This window comes from Erythrolamprus reginae, chromosome Z (assembly GCF_031021105.1).
Source record: "Erythrolamprus reginae isolate rEryReg1 chromosome Z, rEryReg1.hap1, whole genome shotgun sequence".
NCBI lineage: Eukaryota > Metazoa > Chordata > Lepidosauria > Squamata > Dipsadidae > Erythrolamprus > Erythrolamprus reginae.
This window is the reverse complement of record NC_091963.1, coordinates 12,114,880-12,140,022: the sequence shown is the minus strand read 5'-3', so window position 1 is coordinate 12,140,022 and position 25,143 is coordinate 12,114,880. Positions and strand designations below refer to the sequence as shown.

General features: G+C 46.0%; 1 protein-coding gene and 1 long non-coding RNA gene across 6 annotated transcripts; one reads left to right on the top strand and one right to left on the bottom strand.

Moving 5' to 3' along the window:
* Positions 1–546: 546 nt before the first annotated feature.
* Positions 547–3,019, bottom strand: LOC139175982 (uncharacterized). Its single transcript, XR_011560593.1, has 2 exons — positions 2,647–3,019; positions 547–1,473 (listed from the first exon to the last, which is right to left on the bottom strand). It is a non-coding gene; the product is annotated as an uncharacterized lncRNA (long non-coding RNA).
* Positions 3,020–10,544: 7,525 nt separating this feature from the next.
* On the top strand, positions 10,545–23,071 carry MNX1 (motor neuron and pancreas homeobox 1). Of its 5 annotated transcripts, XM_070726889.1 has the most exons (6): positions 10,545–11,367; positions 12,370–12,531; positions 13,641–13,772; positions 15,141–15,197; positions 15,590–15,750; positions 21,552–23,071. In XM_070726889.1, exons 1-6 carry the CDS (start codon positions 10,779–10,781, stop codon positions 21,924–21,926), a joined length of 1,476 nt encoding a protein of 491 aa, XP_070582990.1. In that variant the 5' UTR covers positions 10,545–10,778; the 3' UTR covers positions 21,927–23,071. The 5 variants fall into 5 exon arrangements, with proteins under 5 accessions (XP_070582990.1, XP_070582992.1, XP_070582991.1 ...); XM_070726891.1 differs by lacking the exon at positions 13,641–13,772 and having other exon boundaries at positions 10,572–11,367; XM_070726890.1 differs by lacking the exon at positions 15,141–15,197 and having other exon boundaries at positions 10,572–11,367.
* The last annotated feature ends 2,072 nt before the right edge of the window (positions 23,072–25,143 follow it).

Genomic DNA, 25,143 nt, shown 5'->3' with positions numbered 1-25,143 from the left:
TGCAATATAATATTATTATTATTATTATTATTATTATTATTATTATTATTATTATTATTAAATATCCTCCTCTTTTTGCGCAATGTAGCTCTATGTAGGTTTCCTGGCAAGTAAGTCTGGCAGCTGAGAGCGCACCGCTGCAGGCAGAGAGTTTGCCGGGCTTTAAAACGAGCATCTCTGCTCGGCTCGCTAAAGTGGCAGATAAATGTACAGTATAAGGAGAAATCTTTGGAGAATACAGTACTGTATTGCTAAGAAGATGGGAGGGAGGATAAGCACAGAGTGGCCACTGAACCTCATTCCTCGATCGACCGGCACCTCCACGGTCCAATTTAAACTTCAAGGAGTCTTTTTAAAAAATTCCAGCCCGATTCAAAAGACGCCTGATGGCAATTTCCAACTGTGGAATTCGAGTGCACAGTGACTTATGCACAAAGAGCATAATGAATTGAATAAGAAGGCAGAGAAATTGAATTGCTGATCTTTCTCTATGTAATATTATGCTATTAAATGACCCAATACCAGGTGCTTTTACTGGAAAGCTGGTTATTCGGTATTTGTTGTGCACCTTTATTTTCCTGGCTATCAAAACTCCAGTACAGCATTTACACACGCATACAAATGTTGATAAACATAAGAGATACGATATTCAGATTATACGCCATCATGAATGTAGGTGGCTACAGTCTGACAACTGAGATTAATACAATGAAGATCTCAAATAACCTGTCTGGATCTAGCGCACTCCAAACGTTTTTCTACAATCCCAACACACTGTATGGAGGAAGGAACCCCAGGATAATGTTTTAACTGCAACTATTACCCGTTTTGCACCGTCCGAGTTATAAAGCCTTGTTTATTTAGTTGCACACGATTTGGTGCAGAGGTGAGCATAATGTCACAACGACAATCACGTTTGGCGTTTTATTTATTTAATTGCATCCCACCAGCACCCCTTTATTATTTTTACAAATAATTCAAGGCAGCGAACGTATCCAACATACACATCTAATACGCCTTCCTCCTCCTCCTATTTTCCACAAAGCAAGAATTGGGACTGGCCCAAAGTCATCCAGGTGTCTTTGGCGATTAAAGCAAGGTTTGAACTCGTGGCCGGTGCCTTTAGCCCGTAAATAGTTCTGTACAATCGGCCTTGTTGGCCTTGGACGCACCTAGGTATCGTCTGAACCAGAAAACGTATGTCTGTTCTTCATGTGTAACCGTCCAACGTGCAGCATCCCGAAGCTCAATCTCAAAGGGGAGAATTTGTCTCGCAGTCGTTTAAAACCTCCGTCTTTTCCAGGGTTGACTTTGCTACCTGAAGTTCTTTAGCATTTGCAGGAAAGCCGAACAACAAACGCTTCTCAGTCTCCCAAGGAATCGACGAAAGATTTAAGGTAAGACACCTGCTGGATTCCTGCCTCTTCGTTTGTATTTTTATTTGCAGCAGCAAAATCTAACCTGCAGGCGTTCCTGGTAGGGGAAAAAGGGCGAATTAAAAAAAACACTTCGAAACATAGTTAGAACCAAATATGGCCATGACAAGAAATATACTGCTCAAAAAAATAAAGGGGTCACTTAACAACACAATATAACTCCAAGTAAATCAAACTTCTGTGAAATCAAAATGTCCACTTAGGAAGCAACACTGATGGGCAATCAATTTCACATTCAACTTTGTGCAGAACAAAGTATTCAATGAGAACATTTCATTCATTCAGATCAAGGATGTGTTCTTCGAGTGTTCCCTTTATTTTTTTTGAGCAGTGTAATATTTTAATCCAAAATTCAAGGGTTAGGGATAAACGCTCCAGACTTCAATAGCCATGCTGGCGAATGGACTCAGAATTAGCGGGTTATTCTCAGTACATTCACGATAGTAAAAGTGGCTGAAGAAAGAAATAAGGTGCTGAGGAGCTGGAGAAGCCCCTTGGATAAAGAAGCGAGACGTCTTCAAAGAAAAAACCGGAAAGCCCAGTTGCCTTCTTGGGGTGGGTGGGTAAGGAGGGAAAGCACTTTGGGGACAAATAAGGTGCTAAGTTTCCTACAGACTTCTAGCTGTTTAAAAAAAGGACAAACAAAATACAGTATTGATAAAACTCAAATTCCACAGAACGTCCCCCCCACTCCAAATTGCGATGCCAACAAAATTAAGACTGCTACAACGCGTTTTGTGGTTTTGGGATTTAACACAACCCTCCCACCCCCACCCAGATTGGCACCGTCTCCAACCTGACGACCCGAGGACGAAAGGGAGTTCTAACAAGCCGCTTCTCCCACCGACTGCTTTCCCAAAGGGCCCCGTGGACGACGCGCTGGGTCGATCCCGGCCGCTGGGAAAGGAGAGAACCCCAAGCGGGAGAGGCAGAGCGGCAGAATCGTTGTCCCGTGGAGCCCAGCGGGCCGGCCGCTGAAAGTACCCACGCGGGGTTGGCACCACTGAGCTTCGAGGAAAACAGGGCAAAGGAGTCCTACGTGGCCCTTTCTACCGGTTTAGCGCGCCGTGGGAACCTCGAAAGACGCAAAAGCGAGCGAGCTCGGTCAGCCGCCTGCTTTATTTTCGCTAGAAACAAGCGAAGCAGTCTGTTCTGTGAAGATGAGCACTCTCCCGCCCGTCCTCTTGCCCTTCCTCTGTGGTTTGCTTGCCTGGGACGATCGACGCCGCTGTTTCTCCTCCCGGCCGCGGAAATGACTCTGGCGACGGTTCAACCACCCTCCCCGAGGCTCCCTTGCCTTGCGCCCGAAGTAAAATGGCTGCGCTTCTGTCAACGGGGGAGTGAAGCTGGAGGTCTTCCGCGGACTGCCGCACTACGACTCCCAGCATCCCTCGGAGGGAGCGTGCCGAGCTCTGGGAGTTGTCGATGGACAACATCAGGGACACTGGAAGGTCCACCTTCACCCCATCTTCTCTGCCCCGGTTGTAAGGAAGACGCGCAGATTTGCATTTGAAAATGCGCGCTTCTCATGCTGGACAGTTTCTTAAGTTTGCACCTTTGCCTGTTGTTCGTCTATTGGCCACTTCGCTGTAAACAAGGGCAGATGGACTACTTCCTGCTGCCCTCGTTGCACCGCTTCACTACGGTTCCTATATCCTCGCTGCAAAACCTAGGATGGCCGCCAGATGGCAACAAGGCTAGAGGACCCTTTAGCTCATTGCTGCCCCCCTGTGCTCCAGCTGATGTCTGCTTCCCATATCTGCTGGCTCGATAAGAGCTGGACTCCACTGGATGCTTACACGAATCTCCAGAAGGGGGAGGGGAGGGGAGGAGAGGATTCATTATTGGCCAAAGAATTTGTCTTTGGTGCAAATGCTCTCAGTGTACATAAAAGAAAATATAAGTTCGTCAAGAATCACAAGGTACAAGATTTAATGATAGTCCAGGTACAAATAAGAAAAGAGGATATATGAGAACCATGCCACTGTTTTCTACTGTTCCTAGTCATTTCAATTTCCCATCCCTGAGCAGAACTGTGTTATGCTAAGATTGGTAATTAACTGCTGGATTCCTTGGAATCAAGCAATTGGCAATCCATCGATCTATGTATTTAAAGGCTGATACAATGGGACTCAGAAGGGAAGTGCTGTTTCCACACGTGGCATTAATTACAGTATAGGGTAAAAACCTTCAAGTCAAGCTTGACCTTAGTTGACTTTATGGATACATCCACGTTAGCTTTCTTAGCTTCCCAACGTTTCTTTTAATCCTCCAAGTCTGCTAGGGGTCTCCCATTCTGGGCCCACTTTCTGGGGGTCCATGTCAATCTTTGTTCAGGTCAAGATATGACTTCAATTCTCCTGGTGGCATGTTCCACCCATCCATTGAAGCATTCAAGCAATCTGGGAAAGCTCTGGACCGCCCATCAGAAGTGGAACAGTCAGGGGACACTAAGACTTTCTCCCCCAGGATAGAACCAGAGTCTGATTCAGACCTTATGGTGCAACCAGTGAAGGGCTACAAAACCTTATACTACCACACTATGGGCGTGGCTTATTTTGTGGGTGTGGCTTGCCAGCTATGTGACCAGGTGGGAGTGGCTTGGCAGTCATGTGACGGAGTGACTTAAAGGTCATGTGACTGGCTTAAAGGTGGCCAATTTGACGTCACTCACCTCAAGGGCTGGGTTAGGGTTAGGGTTCTCCTCGCCTGAAAGAGATACAATTTCCCTCTCTAGATATTATTACTAAACACCCAAAATATACTATTTAATTCTATGCATATGGGCCATATGTTTGCATACATATTATACACAGGCACACAAAAATATACAATACTATATAAACTGTATGTGTATGTACACACACTCTCACGCGCGCACAGCTCTTCTAAAATTATACACATTTAACCTCATTTTCTGCCATAGGAAAAATATACAGTACTAGGAGGCCAAAAGGGGAAAAAAAGAAATAAATAAATTTTTCTACCAGTATTGCATACCTGACTGTACCCATAGGAGCCCATCACTGGGTCCAACCCTAAGGATCCAAATGACTTCCTCCCCCCCCCATGCCCCAATTATTTGCCATGTGTTTTGCTTAGAAATTTGCTTAGAACTTCCTAATTCAATCACTGATAAAGAATTGTTTCTGGATAGCATCACCAACTTGATGATGCCTTGCCTTCAATTTATACAGTTTAGGTTTGACTTGATACGCATCAGTATGTCCAACTCTTTGACTCCAAGTTTCCCCTTGTAATTTTTACAATCAGTTCAAATCGTTTTTGCATTCTGGGAGTTGAAGTCGCCCCGAGTCTACAGAGAGGGGCGGCATACAAATCTAATAAATGAATGAATGAATGAATGAAAAATTAAATTAAATTAAATTAAATTAAATTAAATTAAATTAAATTAAATTAAATTAAATTAAATTAAATTAAATTAAATTAAATTAAATTAAATTAAATTAAATTAAATTAAATTAAATTAAATTAAATTAAATTAAATTAAATTAAATTAAATTAAATTAAATTAAATTAAATTAAATTAAATTAAATTAAATTAAATTAAATTAAATTAAATTAAATTAAATTAAATTAAATTAAATTAAATTAAATTAAATTAAATTAAATTAAATTAAATTAAATTAAATTAATAAAGTCTACAAGTCTTACAATGGAGAAGTTTGGAGAGCCCTGATCTTGGAGCTCAGCAGAGTTATCCATACTGCATCCCCCCCCCCCTTTTATCATCCTAGAAATTGTAGCACTATAAAATAGGCTGCTGTTAACTTAGGAGAATAATTCTCAACCTTAGCAACTTGGAGAATGTGAACTTCAGCTCCCAGTGTAGCAATAGCAATAACATTTAGACTTCTATACCGCTTCATAGTGCTTTCACAGCCCTCTCTAAGTGGTTTGCAGAATCAGCATATTGCCCCCAACAATGTGGGGTCCTCCACATTTGACCCACCTCGAAAGGGTGGAAGGCTGAGTCAACCTTGAGCCACAGTGATGAGATTTGAACTGCTGAACTACAGCTAGCAGTTGGCTGAAGTAGCCTGCAGTGCTGCACTCTAACCACTGCACCAACCGGACTCAGCATTCCCCAGACAGCATGGCCGATTAATGGTAATGGAAGTCCACACTCTAGTTGCTAAAGTTGAAAAACCTAGAGAATTCTCCAGGACTTCACCATTTTCTACACTCACGAAAGGAGGGCAACTGATTTTTCTTAGTTTGTGGGGTTTCTTATTGAGTCAATATTGAATCAAATATTGTAATTGACCTCTAAATGTATGAGAGTCTAATTTCCCCTCCACTTCATAGTACAGTGGTACCTCAAGATACGAACCCCTCGTCTTACGAACAACTCGTGATACGAACCCGGGGTTCAGAAAAATTTTGCCTCTTCTTACGAACTTTTTTCGAGTTACGAACCGGCGTTCGGAGACTGCTGGGAAGCCGCGCGGCTGTGTTAAAAGGTGACAGCCGGGCGGCGGGGCTTTCTGAACCCCGGGTTCGGGGTTCGGGGGGTGCTGGGAAGCTCCCCAGGCCGGCTGCGACCTTTTAAAACAGCCGCGCCGCTTCCCAGCTGTCTCCTGAAGCCCAACGCCAAAGCCGAACTTCCGCGTTCGGCGTTCGGAGACAGCTGGGAAGCCGCACGGCTGTTTTAAAAGGTCGCAGCTGGCCTGGGGGGCTTCCCAGCACCCCCCAACCCCAAACCCGGGTTTGGGGGGGTGCTGGGAAGCCCCCCAGGCCGGCTGTCACCTTTTAAAACAGCCGCGCGGCTTCCCAGCAGTCGCCGAAAGCCGTTTTTTTTGCGGGCGTTTTTTTGGTTGCACGGATTAATTGACTTTACATTGTTTCCTATGGGAAACAATGTTTCGTCTTACGAACCTTTCGTCTTACGAACCTCCTCCTTGCACCAATTAAGTTCGTATCATGAGGTATTACTGCATTATTACTTCATCATTGTATTACTGGGGGAGATGGTAATTGGGTACGAAGTCTTATATTGGACCCAACTACTGGCTTAAGCAAGCTGCAATGAAAGAGAGGGTGAAATTCCCCTAGAATTCTAGATAATAAAAGTTGCATGGTGACTGGATTTATCTCACTACAATGTTTCCTCCATTTTCGCGGGTTCGAACTTCGCGAAACGTCCATACCACGGTTTTTCAAAAATATTAATTAAAAAATACTTAGCGGGTTTTCTCCCTATACCACGGTTTTTCCCGCGCCATTACATCATATGTCATTGCCAAACTTTCGTCTGCTTTTAAAAAACATTTTTTAAAATAAACTTTAATAAATAAACATGGTGAGTAATAATCTAAATGGTTGCTAAGGGAATGGGAAATTGTAATTTAGGGGTTTAAAGTGTTAAGGGAAGGCTTGGGATACTGTTCATAGCCAAAAATAGTGTATTTACTTCTGCATCTCTACTTCGGAGAAATTCGACTTATGGCGGCGGTCTTGGAACGCATCCCCCGCGAAAATCGAGGGAACACTGTATTGGGAAAGGGCCTAAAAATGTGGGTCCTACCTTTGGAGATAGTTGGAAGCTGTCCTCCTTTACTATTGCTTGGACTATTCTTCCCATAATCCACAACCAGGAACTCACTGAAATGTCATGCTGCCAAGGATCTTTATGCCACCCTTCTCCTTAGGCTCGGGGCGGCTTACAACACGTTAGCAACAGCACTTCGTAGAAGGCAAGGGTCTGTGAGGTTTAATCATGCTGTGCCCAGTCTCTTTCAAACGCACAGAATTACAATGGGGGAATGGAGTATTTGAGATTCGTGACAAAGCTGATTTAAATTTTCAGATTTATGTGCCGGCAAATTGTCGTCCACTCTTAGCGGCCACCTTGAGCGGTTTTTCTCCGTGATGTGACCTGTCACTTACCGCTTACCTCCTCCTCCTGCTCCGCTTCCGGCGTGGGGAATTAGCCCAAAGGAGAAAGGCCTTCCTGGACCTTCTTGAAAGTGGACGACTCTAAAGTCAGATTAAAAGTCAGATCTACGAAGGGGGGGGGCGGAGAGGAAATCTAGAGGAGGCGGTGGGACGAGAGGGTCTCCAGTGAATCTGCGTGTCACATACTGCAACTAACAGGCTCCTGGGAAGCATAGTCGGTGCCGCTTCAAAGCTTCTATGGCCTTGTTTTCATCTCATTGCCTCGTTTTCCATCCACACGGCCTTGGTTCCTGCCATCCATTGCCTCGCGTTTTTTCTGAACACGTGACCCGCGAATCTCACACTTCGTCCTCACGTTTACCCACATGTCCTCTTGGCATTGTGTGGAAATCATGCAATGATTCGAGTCGGTGGCAATAATGCAACACGCACCGGCGTTATGCAATGGAGTCGGTGGCAAAATGCATGGGCGCAAACGTTGCATATCGCCACCGACTCAATTTGCGCTTTGTTTCTCGGGGGAATTCGGGCAGGGAGACTGGGTTACTCTGCGGTCAGCCCGCTTAACTTTGGCGGGTTGTGGGGGAAGGACCTCAGTCCAAATGCGACCTTGACATTCCCCCTCCCCTCCTCCTCCTCTTCGTCGTAATGACTCAAGGCTGCTTCTTTCATCATCTTTCCGGGTTTGGTTTATTTTTGACCGCCCCATCTGTTGCGGGTCTTTTTCTTTCTCTCTCTCTCTCTCTCTCTCTTCCTCTCTCTCTCTCTCTCTCCCTCCCTCTCTCCCTCCCTCCCTCTCTCTCTCTCTTCTCTCTCTCTCACACACACACAAGCGCCTGCGCACGTAATCTGGAGCTGCCAAAGGGGAAAGAGTTGAGAAGAAACTGTTGCTACCCGGCTTGGCTGAGGCAGCGAAGCCTTCTTATTCTGTCCAACCGCGGCCCGACTTGACAGCCTCTCGTATTGGCGGCGGCGGCGGCAGCGGCTGAATTTTGGCCTCCCCCTGCTGCAGCCGCGGGGCTTTCAAAAGCGAGAGCCGCTTCTGTGTGGGAGCGCACGGCCTGGTCAGTCGGAGCGAAAAGCGGCGCCTCAAAGAGGCGGTAGAAGAGAGCCAACTCGCTGCTTAACTTTTTGCAGGCGATTCTGTTTTCTTAGGGAACGTCGCCCGGCCGAGCTCTGCCGTACAAACTTTGGCTCCCGAAGTTTGTATGTCAGAGCAGGGCGCGCTGCAAAAAAGGAGCCCCCCCCCCCCCCGCAGGAAACGGAGCTGGCCAGGCCCGAAGTGCCTCAGGCTGGGCGGCAGTTTCAAAGGAGGAGAAAGAGAAAACCCGGAAAGGGGGAGGTGAGCGGAACCTCCTGGAAATTCGTGGCTCTTTCTCCGGAGTGGCCAGATTTTATTTATTTATTTTATTTATTCTTTGTCCAATATACAATACATATGGAAGAGAATAGACATTAAGTAATATATATAAAGATAGAAAGTAAAAAAGAAGAGAAGTAGATGGGAGGGAGATAATATATATGATATAAGAGATAGGGAGAGAATATATATATATATATATATATATATATATATATATATATATATATATATATATATAGAGAGAGAGAGAGAGAGAGAGAGAGAGAGAGAGAGAGAGAGAGAGAGAGAGAGAGAGAGAGAGAAGGAGAGAATATATATGATATATGATATAAGAGATAGGGAGAGAATATATTATATATATATATATATACACACAGAGAGAGAGAGAGAGAGAGAGAAGGAGAGAATATATATGATATATGATATAAGGAAAGGCAATTGGGCTGGGGACGATAGGCACATCAGTGCACTTATATACGCCCCTTTCGCATAAGAACCAGAGCGAGGCAAGGAATTCTCTACCGAGCTCGGCCCTTGTTTCATAGCAGCGCCCTTCCTCTTTTAGCCTTGGGCCTTCTCGCTGCACCTTCCAAACGGGGACACCTTCGGGTCCCGTCAGCTAAACACGGCGGTCCGCGGGGGAGGGCCTTCCCTGTAGTGACTCCCACTCTCTGGAACCAGCTACCTCCTGAGATCCGCACTGCCCCCACCTTATTGGTCTTCGGGAAAGCTGTAAAGACCTGGCTTTTCCGACAGGCCTGGGGTCATTGACCCGAAGGGGGGGGAGGGTTTACTAGCCACGTCGGCCCATGAGTGTATGGATGGCTGCAATTATTTTAAACTGAAATGTTTTTATATTGATCCATGTTTGTGTTGCGAGACGCCCTGAGTCACTAGGGAGTTGGGCCTCATAGAGATATAATTAAGGGTGGACGCCTTTAATTAATTAATTAATTAAAGGCATCCCTCCCCCAAAAATGCAGCGTATGATGGGGATATGCCTTGCCCTAAAGCACGACCACCAGCCTTTAGCCCAAATGACCCCTCTGCCCCGGTCAGTTGGTGGAGTTTCTCGAAGTGGGGGGAGGGGTAGAGCAAGAGCAGAGGGGGAGAGCTCAAACCCCTCGCCCAGCATTTTATATGTCCATAATACAAATTCTCCCCTTCTTCTTGCTAAACACCCCTCTCTAATATCCTCGCCTCTGGAGGAAATATGGAGGAGAGAGATGTTTGCCAAAACGACTCACAGTAAACTTTCCTCCGATCCTTGACTTGTTGTATCCTAAGGCACTTCCGGGATGTTAGGATCAGCTACCATCTATCACGGTCCGTTTGGTACAAACAAGGTTTTGGAGCGTAAAGGGGGGTAATTTTGAACTGAGCGCGGCGGGAAGCCTCTCGAAAACACTCAGCCGGCTCTCATCAGATAATGTTTTCACCACTGCAGAAATGTAGAGAAGGCTCAGCATCCCTGATCCCTCTGGGCAATTTATAGTCTTTTATTATCGTGGGATTGAGGTTAACAGTTAAAACGAACTTTCTCTGTTCACCCACAAGTGGTTGGGCGCTAGCTAAATACAAAAGCCTTTATTTAGATCTTTTCTCACCAACCTGCCGTTCAAAAAACTTCTCCAATCACCACCCCAAAGTAATTAGCCCCCCAAGCTGTGGAATGGAGCAGGAAGCCGTTTTCGCTTGGGCAGGGCCAGAAGGTGCTAACGTTGACAGGTGTGAGCCGCGGCCAATGGGCTCCTCCAGAGCCCCGCTTCGGCCACCAATCGGGTCCGCCCTCCCAGCAGACCAATGGGAGCCCCTCCTGAATCTTCAAAGGCCTCCGAGTGCGCAGCTGAGGTGTTTCAGTGGCGCGCGTGGCGACCGAGAGCAGCTCTCCCGCATCCCGGCCAGTCCCGGGGGTTTCTTCGGCTGGGGAACGCGGAGCTGCCGCCCCGTTTCTAATAACGCTGCGGAAACGACCGTCGGATCGTCGCCCCCTCCGGGCTGCCGCGACGACCACCTGCACCTTGTGAGCCGAGGAGACGCCCGGCGTGAATCTGGAAGCGATGGAGAAATCCAAGAATTTCCGTATCGACGCGCTGCTGGCGGTGGATTCTTCGAAGCCGCCGGCAACCTCGACGGCTCAGACCTCCCCGCTGGCCTTGGTCACCTCCCTGTCCGGCGGGCCCGGCAACACCAGCAGCCGCTCCAGCTCCAGCTGCAGCCCGCCCTCCTCGGCCGAGGGCCACGCCAGCGCATCCTCCGAGCGCCTGCGGACCGAGAGCCCGTCGCCGCCTTGCCTCCTCAGCGCGCACTGCGGCTTGGTGCCCAAGCCGGGCTTCCTGACGGGTGGCGCGGCCGTGGGTGGTCCCCACCATCACTCGCACGCCCACCCGCACGCCGCTCTGGGGCTCCAAGGCGGCGCGGGGCTGCACCCCCAGGCGACCCTTTACGGGCACCCCGTCTACGGGTACCCAGCGGCGGCGGCCGCTCTGGCCTCTCAGCACAACGCCCTCTCCTATTCCTACTCCCAGGTTCAGCCTTCGCACCCGGCCGCCGACTCCCTCAAGCTCGGCGCCGGCACCTTCCAGCTGGACCAGTGGCTGCGGGCTTCTACCGCCGGGATGATCTTGCCCAAAATGCCCGACTTTAACTGTGAGTATGGCGGCGGGGGCTCTGCGGAGCCCACGGACCTTCTAGCCAGCGCTGTGTGGCTCTTGCGGGCTCCCCGGGGCGGTTCGCGGGCGGGGGGGGGGGGCCGGAAGGCTGGGCGAGTAAGACTGCTGGGGATTGTACTCTTCCCCAAAGGAATTTGGGGTCCCGAGCTCGGAAATAATGCGGGATGGAGCTTCCTAGCCTGGGTTGTATCACGGCCCCTTTCCCAGAATCTGGGGTGATGGTGGGGGGCGGGGGGAAAGACCCTCCGTAGCTCGCGCTTCATGCTATGCCTTGCAGGCAATGCTGGATGTCGCGCGCGTGTGTTGGGTATGTACGCGGGAGGCGCGATTTTTTTTTTTTTTTGCCGGCGCGCGTGCCTCCGTGCCTCTTAACTCAGCAGCCTGGACCTGCGATCTGAAGTCCTTCTGCTGCCCCGCGTGGGCTTGCTCCCCCCCTCTCTCCTGCCTCCCCCCACCGCACACACGTTCGCCAGAGTTCTCTGCCGGCTTGTTGGCGGCGGGGGGGGGGGGAGGGAAGGGCGTGTGTGTGTGGATCACCCTTCACTCCGCCCCCTCCCCAGCTACTTTCAATTGTTTGCCTTCCACGTGGGCTGGGCTGCCCCTTTCATCGACCAGAAGGGAGATGTAGTCCTCCTTCGGGGGGTCGCGCAGATTGGGGTGGCTGGGAATGATGGGGGGTTGTGGTAAAAGTGTCCACTCAGAGCTCGGCGGTGAAAAGAGGCGACTCTATGGATGCCCAGGGATTGTTTGCTAGACCCCAGTCAAGGGCTACTAAGCATTTTCTTTCAGCATCTTTCGGTGCAAATTGGGCGCTCTGGGGTGGAGCTCTATTTTCGCTACCCCACCGTGTCCCCCCCGTCCGGGAAGCAGCCCACCCCTGGTAGACCCCCTTCCTTCTCCCATCCCCACCCCCACCCCCACCCCCGGGAAGCAAAGGAAGAGGATTCAGTTAGTGTCGTGGTTTTGATCTTTTGACCAGGCACTTCCCAGACGATTCGTCCTTATTCGACAATTACAGCCACTACCCTGGTCAAGCAATATTCATTCGGCGGGCAGTCCGTGAGACCGGAGAATCATCGGAGACTTGCAATTGGGGTGCATTCGAAAAGGCGGTTTTCTGTAGTAAACGTTAACACCCGAGGTTTAAATCAATTACAGATTTTTTTCTCCCTCTTAAAAAAAAAAAGGCACGCAAGAATAACACATATTCCTTTCACACAACTCATTTTTCTCTGCACGCTGCTGTACATAGATAGAGCTGGGTGTGGGACCTCCTTTGCTTTTCTTGGTATCTCTGTAAAATAATAGTAGAAAGAGCCTCCTTCCTGGGGTTTTAATTGTGCTGAAAAATTCCCAGCAGGTAAGGACAATGTCCCTACATTTTGGGAGAGAGGGCGGGAGGCGGAGAACAGTAAGAACGAGAACCAAAGAAGGCGGCTCCAAGTTCCCGTGAAAATCTTGGAAAGAGTTCAAGATATTGTTTTAAAATAGTGTAAGCGTAAAAATTGTTCTTCTAGATTTAGGTGTCTCTTTCACTCTAATTCTTTTTTTAAAAGCCGGTCTCTTCAACCGGTTAGCAGGAGGCAAGGATGTTAATAAAGGTCTAATTCGTTTCACCCTGAATTCAGCGATTGCTGAAATCTTAATTTTGAACGAAATCGGCGTGGGCCCCTAACTCGGGCAAAGAACAACGCTCGCTTCAATCCGCTTTAAGACTCGAATCTAGGATTCGACTCTTAGCAGTTGTTCCCATTGGCGAAACGCCCGTTTATATCTTTATCGACCCTCGTTACAATTAATGCCAATGGCTTATCCGGGGGGTTATGACAATTCATTTTTTAAATTATTATTTCAAAGCACCTTTCGGGGTCTTTGCAATAAAAGAAAGCTAATGCGACAACGGTCGCCTTGAGCGCCGCGGAATTTCTCTGTTCCCCTGAAACAAAGGTCCCCAAACTTGGCCACTTTAAGAGTTGTGGACTTCAACTCCCAGAATTCTCCAGCCAGCTTTGCTGGCTGGAGGATTCTGGGAGTTGAAGTCCACCACAACTCTTAAAGTGGCCAAGTTTGGGGACCCTTGCCCTGAAAGATGAGGGAGCGGCGAGGGGAAATGCGCCCCACCGTGCTTTGCCTTTTGCTAGCTAGACTTTCCTTGCCAGGCTTGGCTGGGGTCTTTCCTTAAAAGGGCTTCCTCCTTCCCGTCCCCCTCTTCAGGAATTAATTGAAAACAAGCTCCAATTTTCCCGCCAGCTTTCCCGGTCTCTTCGCTTCGGAGGACAGCGATGCTCTGCGAGGAACGCACCTTCGGCCCGGCCTCTAAGAAGAGAGTCATATTTTTTGCTCGCGAGGAAGCCGAGAAGGAACGAAGTTCTGGAGAGGCGGGTGCGCCTCCTGCAGCCTTCAGGGGGTGGGGGTGGGGGTAGCAAGGTTGGAGGGGGGCGGACGGGGCAGTGGCCGTGCAGTAGTGCTGCGCGGGGGGGCGGAGATTCGCCTAAAAAGGAGGATCTGGGGAGTTCTCTGCCTTGATTTACCCCTCTTGCTTGGGGAGGCGGCACATATTTTGTTGGCCGCTTCCCCTCCTGGGGAGGGCACTTAGCCCCCGTCCCTTCCACCTCTTTTTTTTGTCCGAAGGGAAAAAGGAGTTCGGAAAGCTGGAGATCAATTTGGAGTTGCTTTTGAATTAACACCACGATTCAGGGCGACCGATTTGATTTGATTTTGGGGGGGCGGGGGCTCCCTGGCAATGCCAGATTCCTCTTCTACAAGCTTCCAACTCTGATTCGCCTCTCCGAAATCCCCCCTTTAGAAAAAACGAAACTCCAATTCATAGTTCCCTCTAAGCTGAGCAGTGAGCAATCGCTCACTTAAAAATCATCAACTCAGAGTTTTCCAAACCTGCCCAGAAGCCGAGAGGGAAAGAGTGAGAGGGAAGGAGAGAGAGAGGAAGAGAGGAAGAGAGGAAGAGAGAGAAACAGATAGAAAAAAGAGAGGAAGGAAAAGAAAAAGAAAAAGAATGGGAATAAAGAAGAGAGAAAGAAAATCAAAATCTAGTTTGAAACTAGCTCAACTATTTAAGTGGCATTTTGATATTGATAGAGTTGCCCTATTATGAGTTCACTGTTATAGACACACAGTGCAGTATTTTATTTTGAAATTCTCTGAGGCAAAACAGGGTGGGTTTTTTATTTGTTTGTTTGTTTGTTTATTTGTTTATTTATTATTTCTGTACCGCCCAGTCCCGAAGTTACTGTCGCTCAGACACTATACTTTTCCGCCCACCCCTCAAAAATATTAGAGGCAACACTGCTCCAATTTCCTTATTTCGAATCTAAAGCGAGCAGGGTTTTTTTTAATCCCTCCTAAATCCTATTAGGGATCCATAGGATTTTTCAGTAATAATCTCTCTTAGATTATTGGCAGCGCCTACATGGCAGCCAAGAGGGGCGAAAGCCCACTTTTCCTTTCCTTCTAGCGGCGATCCAGATTTTCGCCAGTTCCCCTTCTAACCCAAGCTTACTTTCGCCGCCTCGGTTGAAACGCAAGGCAGCCCCGCGCACTTTCGGTGCTCCCCGGGGAGCGTATGGGGCCGAGGCTTGGCTAGTGAGGCCTCACTGGAAGGCCTGACGCTCTTTGGCGAACGGTTGTTTTGGAGACAACCGGAGGTCTCGATCTGGGGATGGGCGTGTGTCCTTTTCCAAATAGGAAAAGTTTACCGTATTGAGTAAGCCTCTTTCTCCCGATCATCTCCAGTGCCATCGACACGAATTCGATGCCAAGAAATGGACGGCAGAACTCTTAGGAGCCAGGGTAAGGAAAAGAGTTAAGAATGCACAGCGTCGGGATAGACAACCGGCAGGCAAGGCAACCCGCCGTGGCAATCCGAAGCCTCGCTGGCCTGGGATGGAGGAGCAGAGACTCCTTGAGTTTGGCACGGCCTCCAAGGCGAAACCGCTGCCCTGAGGACGTTGCAATCAAAATTACGACAAAGGGAGGGTCCGAGCGCGAAAATTACGTCCTCTTTAAATTGCTTTAGGATCAGGGCAACCTCGTTGCCCAGATTAAATTTTCGCCCAGCTGGTTGGTTTCCATCCAACTGGGCACCTCTGTGACTTTGCTTCCGCTGCAGAAGCGGGAATACAGCGCCCTCTAACGGCGCAGCGCTTCACCGCCCCCCTTCTTTTCTGACCCCTCTCCCGCAGCTCAAGCGCAGTCCAACCTTTTGGGCAAATGCCGGCGGCCCCGCACCGCGTTCACCAGCCAGCAGCTATTGGAGTTGGAGCACCAGTTCAAGCTGAACAAGTACCTGTCCCGCCCGAAGCGCTTCGAGGTGGCTACCTCTCTCATGCTCACTGAAACTCAGGTGAGTGTGGGTGCGTCGCGGGAGGGGGTGGGAAAGGGGTACCACCGCCCAGGTAGCCCAGCACCCTTCGTATGGCGGGGGGGGCCCTCCTTTCCAGCCTTCTGCTTTTGGAAGAAGTTAGAATCCATCCTTAGGGCTTTGTGGTGGTCCAACCTGGTCCAGCGTTGGAAATGAGAAGAAGAAATTGTGCTTTTCATTCACAGCAATCAAAACAAGAGCTTTAAATTAAAACTGTAAAAAGACCTTGAAATTCCCGCGGAGATTCCTGGTGGCTGAGCTGTTGGTTTCAGTAGTCAAAACGAAAAGTGGAGAAAATCATTATATCAGTGGTTCTCACAACCTTTCTAATGCTGCGACCCCTTAATACAGTGCCTCATGTGGTGGTAACCCCCAACCATTAGTCTAGCACCCATTCTCCCAACAGAGCTTTAAGCTGATTGGCAGGAAGGTCAGAGGGACACATACACCCCCATTGTAAATGCCTGATTGGTCGGATTGTAAAAATATGTTCCAAGGCGCCATAATAGAAGCTTTAATTCCTAACACCATGGGAAATTTGTATTTTCTTGTGGTCTTGTGCGACCTCTATGAAATGGTCATTTGACCCCTAAAGGGGTCCCAACTCCCAGGTTGAGAACCATTGCATTATTGCATTGGCATCCTTCAGTCTCGAAAGACAATGGTATCACACTCTGGATTCCCTGGGTAGGTTAATATGCATTATATGTATGCATGTACTGTATATATACAGCATATATATACAGTGTATGTGTACAGTATATACACTATATACAGTGTAGTGTATGTGTACAGTATATATATACAGTGTATGTGTAGATATATATATGTCAAATGTTTTTTTTAAAATTTTAGCTAACATATATATATGTTTTTTTATGTCGGATCACCCTGGTATATTGAAGGAACGTCACAGCTCCTTTTTGCCTCTAGGCCCAACCCAGGACCATTTCAAGGCAGTTAATTTATTTATAGCCGACAACTATATTCTGTATGTGTCAAATGTTTTTTTTTTAAAAAAAACATTTGACACACACACACACACACACGCACACACATATATATTGCTCAAAAAAAAATAAAAGAAACACTCAAAGACCCACATTCTACATCTGAATGAATGAAATATTCTCATTGAATACTTTGTTCTGTACAAAGTTGAATGTGCACAACAGCATGTGAAATTGACTGTCAACCAGTGTTGCTTCCTAAGTGGACATTTTGATTTCACAGAACTTTGATTTACTTGGAGCTATATTGGGTTTTTTAAGTGTTCCCTTTATTTTTTTGAGCTGTGTCTGTGTGTATATATATATATACATACCAGTGCGTATGGCTAGCTGATGTGTGTATATATATATATACATACCAGTGGGTATGGCTAGCTGATGAGGCCAAAATAAGGCCGAAATAGATCTATCCTAGTCTCCCTTAATTTTCAAATTCAGCTTAAACATGTGACACATACAGATAGAATTGTCGGCTATCAATAAAATTAACTGCCTTGGAAATGGCCCTGGGTTGGGCCGAGAGGCAAAACAGGAGCTGTGATGTTCCTTCAATATACCAGGGTGATTTGACACAAAATGTAACCCTTCCCTGGTACAGAGCTGAAGGGATTGGATACTGTAGCCTAGAGGATAATTCTCTGCCTTACAAGGCAAAGGTTGCAGGTTCAAGTCCCAGTGGGTATGGCTAGCTGATGAGGCCAAAATAAGGCCGAAATAGATCTATCCTAGTCTCCCTTAATTTTCAAATTCAGCTTAAACATGTGACATATATATGTATGTATGTATGTATGTATGTATGTATGCATTATATAAATATAGAAATTGGGCGAAGCTATGCAGAGGGTGCTTAAATCAGACACAATGGCCTGAGATCACACAGATTTATGTTTTAGGTTTTGTGCATTTAGCAAAAAGAGCACAGGATGAATCAGAAGAGTGGCGCAAAATTTATCAATGGGAAACTTCATTAGTAAGGCAGCTTTCAGAACCCTGTGAGATTTGATGGCTAACTTCAAACTAGCACGTACCAATAGGGAAGGCAGATTTAAGCAGCAGCTGTCCTGCTACTCAACATAAGCAGAAACAGGCTACACTACAGCATACACATCCCGTGGAGTGGCATGTTCATGGGGGTATTATCCAACTGGCATGATGGAAGGAACCAAGGACCTAAATCCAAAATTTTATTTTCAAGTTCACCAAGACAATCTACACTGCTCAAAAAAATAAAGGGAACACTTAAATAACTCATCCTAGATCTGAATGAATGAAATATTCTCGTTGAATATTTCATTTGCACAACTGTTCCATTTGCATAACAGCAATGTGAAATTGACTGTCAGTCAGTGTTTCTTCCTAAGTGTTTGATTTCACAGAAGTTTGATTTACTTGGAGTTATATTCTGTTGTTTAAGTGTTCCCTTTATTTGTTTTTTTAGCAGTATATTTTGTTCCACACCACAGCTTAAGCTTTGCTCGTTCCACTGCTTTGGTGTTTATTTTTAAAGAACACAACACCTTTTCACTTGCCTAGTTCCATTGTTTCCTTCTGCTTTGCAAATGTTCCAGAAGCTGAAATCTCATTTTTGATTCTGGAATATTCAGATAGTATGTAAACATTACTGCCAAATTAATCTCTGATTAATTAAACGTGCCTAGATTTAGCTTTCCTGCTGGGTGATCTTTCCACAGCTGATTTCTTTAAATATTCAATTCCTCCCCCCCCCCCATTTCCCACTTTCTGGCTCCCACCAACAGAACATGAGTAAGGAGATACAAAATGGAGTGGAAGGAAAATAGACAGCATCCACATCTGGATTGCTGTGTGCGTTTCAAAAATGGAAAGAGGAGAATAGGTGTTACCTTTCAATTCTTTGGGGAAAGTGAAATTTAAACAGAAGGAAGAAAGGGCAAAGTGTTTGTGTTAAGTTCTAGACCAGCGGTCCCCAAACTACGGCCCGCGGGCCAGATGCGGCCCGCTGAGGTTTTTTAACCGGCCCGCAGCAGCACACAAGATTTTACCGATCGATATAATAAGAGAGAGAAAGAGGGAGAAATAGAGAGGGAGAGAGGAATGAAGAGGAGAGATAGAAAGGGGGAGAGAGAAAGGGAGAAATAGAGAGAGGGGGAGAGAAAGTGTGAGAGATACAAAGAGAGAGAGTTAGAAAGAGAGTGAATGAGAGAAAGAGAGAAGAGAGAGAGAAAGAAAGAGAAAGCAAGAAGGACAGAGAGAAAAAAAGAAAGAGAAAGAGGGAGAGATAGAGAGGGAGAGAGAAAGGAAGAGGGAGAGATGGAAAGAGAGAGAAAGAGAAAAATGAGAAAATGATGGAGGGAAAGAACGAGGGAGAGGAAAATGAAACAAATGAGAGAAAAGGAAGAGGGAAGAGAGAAGTGGAGAGGAAGGAGGGAGGGAGGGAAGGAAGGAGAAATGGAGTTTGTTGATTTAAGTTTAAATTTACTTGTTAATAAAGAAGTATAAATTACTTTATTACTTAATTATTAATTACTAGTAATTATTAATTACTTAATTACTTATTACTTCTTTATTTTAAATATTGTATTTGTTCCCATTTTGTTTTTTTACTTTAAATAAGGATTTGTTCATAGGGTTTTTTTATAGTCCGGCCCTCCAACAGTCTGAGGGACAGTGAACTGGCCCCCTGTGTAAAAAGTTTGGGGACCCCTGTTCTAGACAATAAATTGCTTCAATTTAACCAGTTTGAGATAGAACACACACACAAGGGAGGTTTGATTGTTCTGTCATATGATTTACAAACTTTAGAATAGGAAACTGAAATATAGAAAGAAAAACTCTATCAGCTACAGCCAGCATCCTAACTTGCAGCGACTTCAGTAATTGGTTTTAGTATTTGCAAAGCTGGGCTCACAAATTTCAGTAAACCAGGATATGTAAACTGAGGCATTGTCCTTTCTAAGTCATGTTTGTAACTAGTTCCAACTGAAGAGAAGATCTATAGCCCAGGGTTGAATTGTGGAATTCTTGCTGTTTCTGAGCTTGGTTGTTTGTTTGGAGACATGCCATTACCCATGTGTGTGCTGGCCAGCTGATTTTTGGCTCACACAGAAGCTCTGGGAGGGTGTTTTTGGCTTCGAGAGAGCCTCCGCTGGGGGGGGGATGAGGGAGTGCATTTTTACCCTCCAGGGAAGCCTTTGGAGCCTGGGGAGGGCAAAATACAAGCCTACTGGGCCTACCAAAAGTTGGGAAACAGGCCGTTTCTGGCCTCGGGAGGAGGAAGCTGTTTTCGCCCTTCCCAAGCATTAAATTATGGGTGTGGGCACTCACACATGTGCAATAGCATGCACACATGTTCTTTTGGCACCCAAGGGAAAAAAGGTTCGCCATCACTGGTTTTGGGCAAAGCATGAGCCCTGAGACAATCCCATCCAAAGCTTGGCATCCAATTAGCCTTGGTTTGATTCTTTCCTTTTCAAAAGCTTTCCCTGGCCAAATTCCGATTGCAAATCTAGAACTGGTCCACTCAGCGCACAGAACAGCTGCACCAAAGTCAAACTGATGATACACGTGTGGCACAGTCATAAGGTAAAGGCCGCTTTGATGTATCCTCACTTTGAATTGCAGGTATTGTACCCAAACCATAGTAGTCCCGTGAAGGCAAACAGCCCTCCCCCAGTGGGTCGACCTCTAGGAAGGCACAGTATGCCATAATTGCCACATCAAAATGAAGCAACGAAGAGAATTTTCTCTCAATGAGACGACCTTGGTTGTATCAAGATCGCTCCTTTTATTGTATTTCACTTTTCCTGACATGTGGTACAGAATAACCAATTCGCGAATGCCACATACATTAAGCCATCCCCCAACTACCATTCAGTCATGCACCATATAAGGCAATCTCCTTGTGACTTCCCTATAGGTAATTAACGGAAGCTCCATTCTTTGCCTTTTCCTGGATTGTGTGTTTACTGGTGATTAGCAAAGGAATGAGAATAAGGCATATATTTCCTCATGTGGAAATTAGCTATAGGTTTTCTTCATGCTGTATATCAAGCTAATTATTTTCCACATGGTCATGGATTCTGCAACTTGCTAATTCAGCCTGGATTTTGCTGCTTTTTATAGAGGAACAATAAGGTTTTATTCAGCACCCAATTAGGCTAAAATATCACCCTCCAGTAATATTCCATCCCAAAGTTCAGTGCTTAAAAACCTATGATTACAACAGTCCCATAGCGAAGTAGAAGGAAAATAAATAGCAGAAATAAATAAGGAAATAAAATATCAATGAGCAAACCATCATTCCACTGCTGCTTGACAGATGCCAGCCTAAGCCAAACCAGGTTATTAGACCTGAGCTTCTATAGCCGTGATGGTGAACCTGTGGCACATGTGGCATGCAGAGCCCTCTCTACCGGCACATGAGCTGTTGCTCCACCTCGGCTCTGCCCCACATGTGCATGGCGCCTCCTGCTTGCCAGCTGGTTTTCTCTGTTGCACATGCGCGAGGGGCTGAGTGCATACGGGAGACGCATATGCACGCATTGGAAGTTGGGCCACATATAGGGATGGTCATGTGTGCACATGGAAAGGGTGGGGCACACACGGGGATGACATGCACAGGGGCAGGGTACGCAGAGGGGTCTGCACACCGCATTATGGATCTGTGTGTGCGTGCATGCTTTTGCCACGGTTAGCCACCACTGCTCTATATAGTTTGCTCACTCGGCCACGGTGTGGAAGAAACCATGTCCTTAACCCTGTATGAGCCCCGTCTGTTTCCCCTCCCTCCTGTAGGTGAAGATCTGGTTTCAAAACAGGCGAATGAAGTGGAAACGAAGCAAGAAGGCCAAGGAGCAGGCAGTCCAAGAAGCTGAGAAACAGAAGGGTGGAAGTGCTGAGCAAGACAAGGGGGCAGAGGAGGGGCAGATGCTGCCAGGGGGGGCTGAAAAGAGCGATGTGGGTCGCCGCTTGCGGGGAGATAGCGAGCCAGAAGACGCAGGGGAGGAGGAAGAGGAAGAGGAGGAACCAGAGGAGGAGGAAGAGCAACACTCTAGACATTGCTGTCCTTACACCTCCCCTGACTGCTGCGATGAGGATGATGTGGGGAGGCAGCCCCACAGCAGACATGGGGCAGCTAACCCACAGTTGCCCCAGGCTCAAACCCCCTAAACATGGGGAGGGGCGGAGGTTTGTCACACTGGCTGGCTGCCTCCTTCCTCGTTGGATTCCTGCTCTCCTAGGTGCCTTGGACTTGGCCTTCCCAAATCCCTAGCCTGGCTGGGAATGATAGAGCTGGTAGTCCAGGGCATTTGGAGAGCACCGGCCCAGGGAGGCCACCTCGAAACTTAGCAGTATTTTTTTTTTCCAGTTATGCACCGATTCCCATGCAGCTATTCCAAAATTCTGGGCCGCAATCTGTCCCAGAAGAATTAAATTTTCTTACATTAAAGATTATTGTATGGGTGAGTGCTAGATGTATCCTTTGATACAACTTACCTGTGACTTTGGGCATTAATCAGTTAGCCCTCCAATATCCTTTTGGTGTCTTTTAATGGATGCTGAGGCTGCATCCTTTCTTTTCTTTTTTTTTAAATTTTTGATGGGAAGGTTAAGGTGCCAGTTCTTTTATGTATTACCCTGGTGTAACCTCCAGACTTTCAGCTTGCCAGCCATAGCCAATGGTCATAAAGAATTAGAGACATGGTCATTGCAAATGCCACTGCTATGCTTTGTTTTCCTACACTTCTCTTCTACTTTTATTCTATCAGTAATGGTGATATAAAGCATCATTCCATTCACAAGGTCAGAACATGGCACTTTTGAAACTTATTTTCCCTTCTGAGCTTTGATGTTCTTCAAATGCTATGGAAATGTTGTTGTTTATTCTACAACAAGCAAACTAAGAATGTTACACAACGATGGTTGGAACCACTCAGAATCTTAGGAGGGCTTTGTTATCTTTATTTTTATATACTGTGTTTATATATATATATATAAAACTTTGCATATGCATGCTAAGTTATTAATCCCCCATTGTCTTCACTACAGTTAAAATAAAGAGTTTTATACGCAACCTGTGAAAGTTTACCAATTAAAAACAACTGGGTTTGTGCCTTTTCTAGTAAGATAGATCATTAAGTTGTCCAACTCTTTACCTTAACGAGGAAGAATCTGGAGGATAATATTTATTGTTTTACCTTTGGAGCGGGGAGAGAATCTATTGTGAGAAAAATATCTTGTTTATTTGCCCAGTAAGATGTAATATGAGAGCACCCAATCATTTTGCAATAAAATACATTTGGAGTTGAAGCAAATTGGGAAGACTTTTCTTTCTTCAAAAATGTAGGTGAGAGAAATGACCAAAACCAAATGTGATTCTTGAAGGAGGAAAGCGTGGCAGACATGGAGTTCATTTATTTTAATTACAGATTTTTAAAATTGCCCATTCCAAAAGAATATACTGGCAACCAGAGAGTTCTTCAGATTGTAACAATTAGTCCCAAAGGGCATTTTTTTCAAGATTTTTCTGGTTTTTCCTGGAAGGCGTTTCCTTTCTCACCCAAGAAGCTACTTTAGAGCTGAAGAAAATTTGTTGGAGGAGAAACAAAATGTCTTCATGGAAGTTCAGTTCTCTCTTGAAAAACAATTTTGAGGCAACCGTGACCTGGATGACTGAGAATCTCCATAGACATCCTAGCTAGTAGTTCCGTTTTATTTATTAATTTATTAGTTCGACTTCTATGCTGCCCAATCCCGAAGGATTCAGGGTGGCTTACAACAATATTAAAAAAGTACAAAAGAAGTCAAGTGTAAATTAAAACAATAACCCCAGTTAAAACCCACAACTCATCAATCCAATCAAAACATACATATCATTCAATACAATTTGGCCATGAAAGATGTACAATTCATGTCCCGCCAGGTCTGCTGGCAAAGCCAGGCCTTCGTAGCCTTTTGGAAGGCCAGCGGGGTAGGAGCGGTACGGACATTGGGGCAGTTTGGTTCCATAGAGCCGGGGCGGCCACAGAGAAGGCCCTCCCCCATGGCCCCGCCAACCTGCATTGCATAATCAATGGGATCCAGAGAAGAAGGCCAACCCTGTGCGATCTTATTGGTCTCTGGGAGGTAGGCGGCAGGAGACGGTCCCATAAATAGTCTGGCCCTAAGCCACGTAGGCAGAGGTGGGCTACAAAGCAAAATGCTAAATTGCGCTCACCACCACAGCTCGGAAGCAGCAAAATCATGCACGGAGCCACAGGTGCGCCTGTGTTTTGACATGTGTAGAAGCAAAAAAACTCGCCGAAACATGAGCGCACCTGTGACTCCATGGGCAATTTCGCTGCCTCCACAGGTGCAGCAGCAATATTGCACTAGCCCCGCAAGAACTTACGAGCCGACTCATTATGTTGGAAATGTAAGAAGGAAATAGGGTCCTACTACCATCAATGGTGGATGTGTAGTAAAGTTAAGCTTTACTGGAAAATGATAGAAAGAATAATAAAAGAAATAGTAAAACAGGAGATAGAAATAACCCCGGAATTTTATTTACTGGGAATAACCAATCAGAAATATAAGAAAGAAATTTTGTACTTAGTTATTCACATTTTGACCGCGGCCAGGATAATATATGCGCAAAATTGGAAAGGGGAAAATATTCCCAAAGAAGAGGAAGTCGTTAAAAAAATATTAGACTGCGCTGAAATGGATATGATGACAAGACGGTTAAAAGATCAAGAAGAAACAGAATTTTATGAAATATGGAACAAAGTGTATCTATGTATAAATAAGACGAAATAATAAAAAGTTAAGACAAACAAATAAATAAAAAAGAGAATTGTATTAGTAGAGATATGATTTAAGTGTTATATTAGAATTAGTAGGGATAAGATTTTAAAATTATGTTAGAATTAGTTCATGCATGAAGACCTATTATAAAAAGTCAAACAAATTTCTTGTTTTCATTTATAATAATAAGTTGACTTTAAGTATTTTTTTTAAGTATTCTTTTTTCGGTATTGAAATTTGTACTTTTAGAATAAGCGGGGAAGATACAACCCCATTTTTATGTTTAATGTCATGTTTGTCAGTTTTGTCTATTTTATGAAAATTAACCGTAGCGCCTCTGAGCCTCGGTGGGCCACGGATAGCCGGGCCGCCAAAAAAAAGAAAAGAAAAAAAAAGAACTTACGAGCCGCGTCAGCGAGTGCAAGTGCAATTTAACGTTCTGGCTCGTAGCCTACCACTGCATGTAGGGCTTTATAGGTAATAACCAACACCTTGAATTGTGATGGAGACTAATCAGTAGCCAGGGCAGAAAATTTTTGACCTGTGTGTGTGTGTGTTCCTCTCTTGCTCAGTCCACTCCCTTGATGTGAAGGAAGCGACT

Bases quoted from the DNA above. Each gene is read 5' to 3' on its own strand.
- MNX1 (XM_070726889.1), top strand. From the start codon at position 10,779: ATGGAGAAATCCAAGAATTTCCGTATCGACGCGCTGCTGGCGGTGGAT. The intron at 15,198-15,589 runs GTAAGGAAAAGA...CCTCTCCCGCAG, and splicing joins CAGAACTCTTAGGAGCCAGG to CTCAAGCGCAGTCCAACCTT. The intron at 15,751-21,551 runs GTGAGTGTGGGT...TCCCTCCTGTAG, and splicing joins TCATGCTCACTGAAACTCAG to GTGAAGATCTGGTTTCAAAA.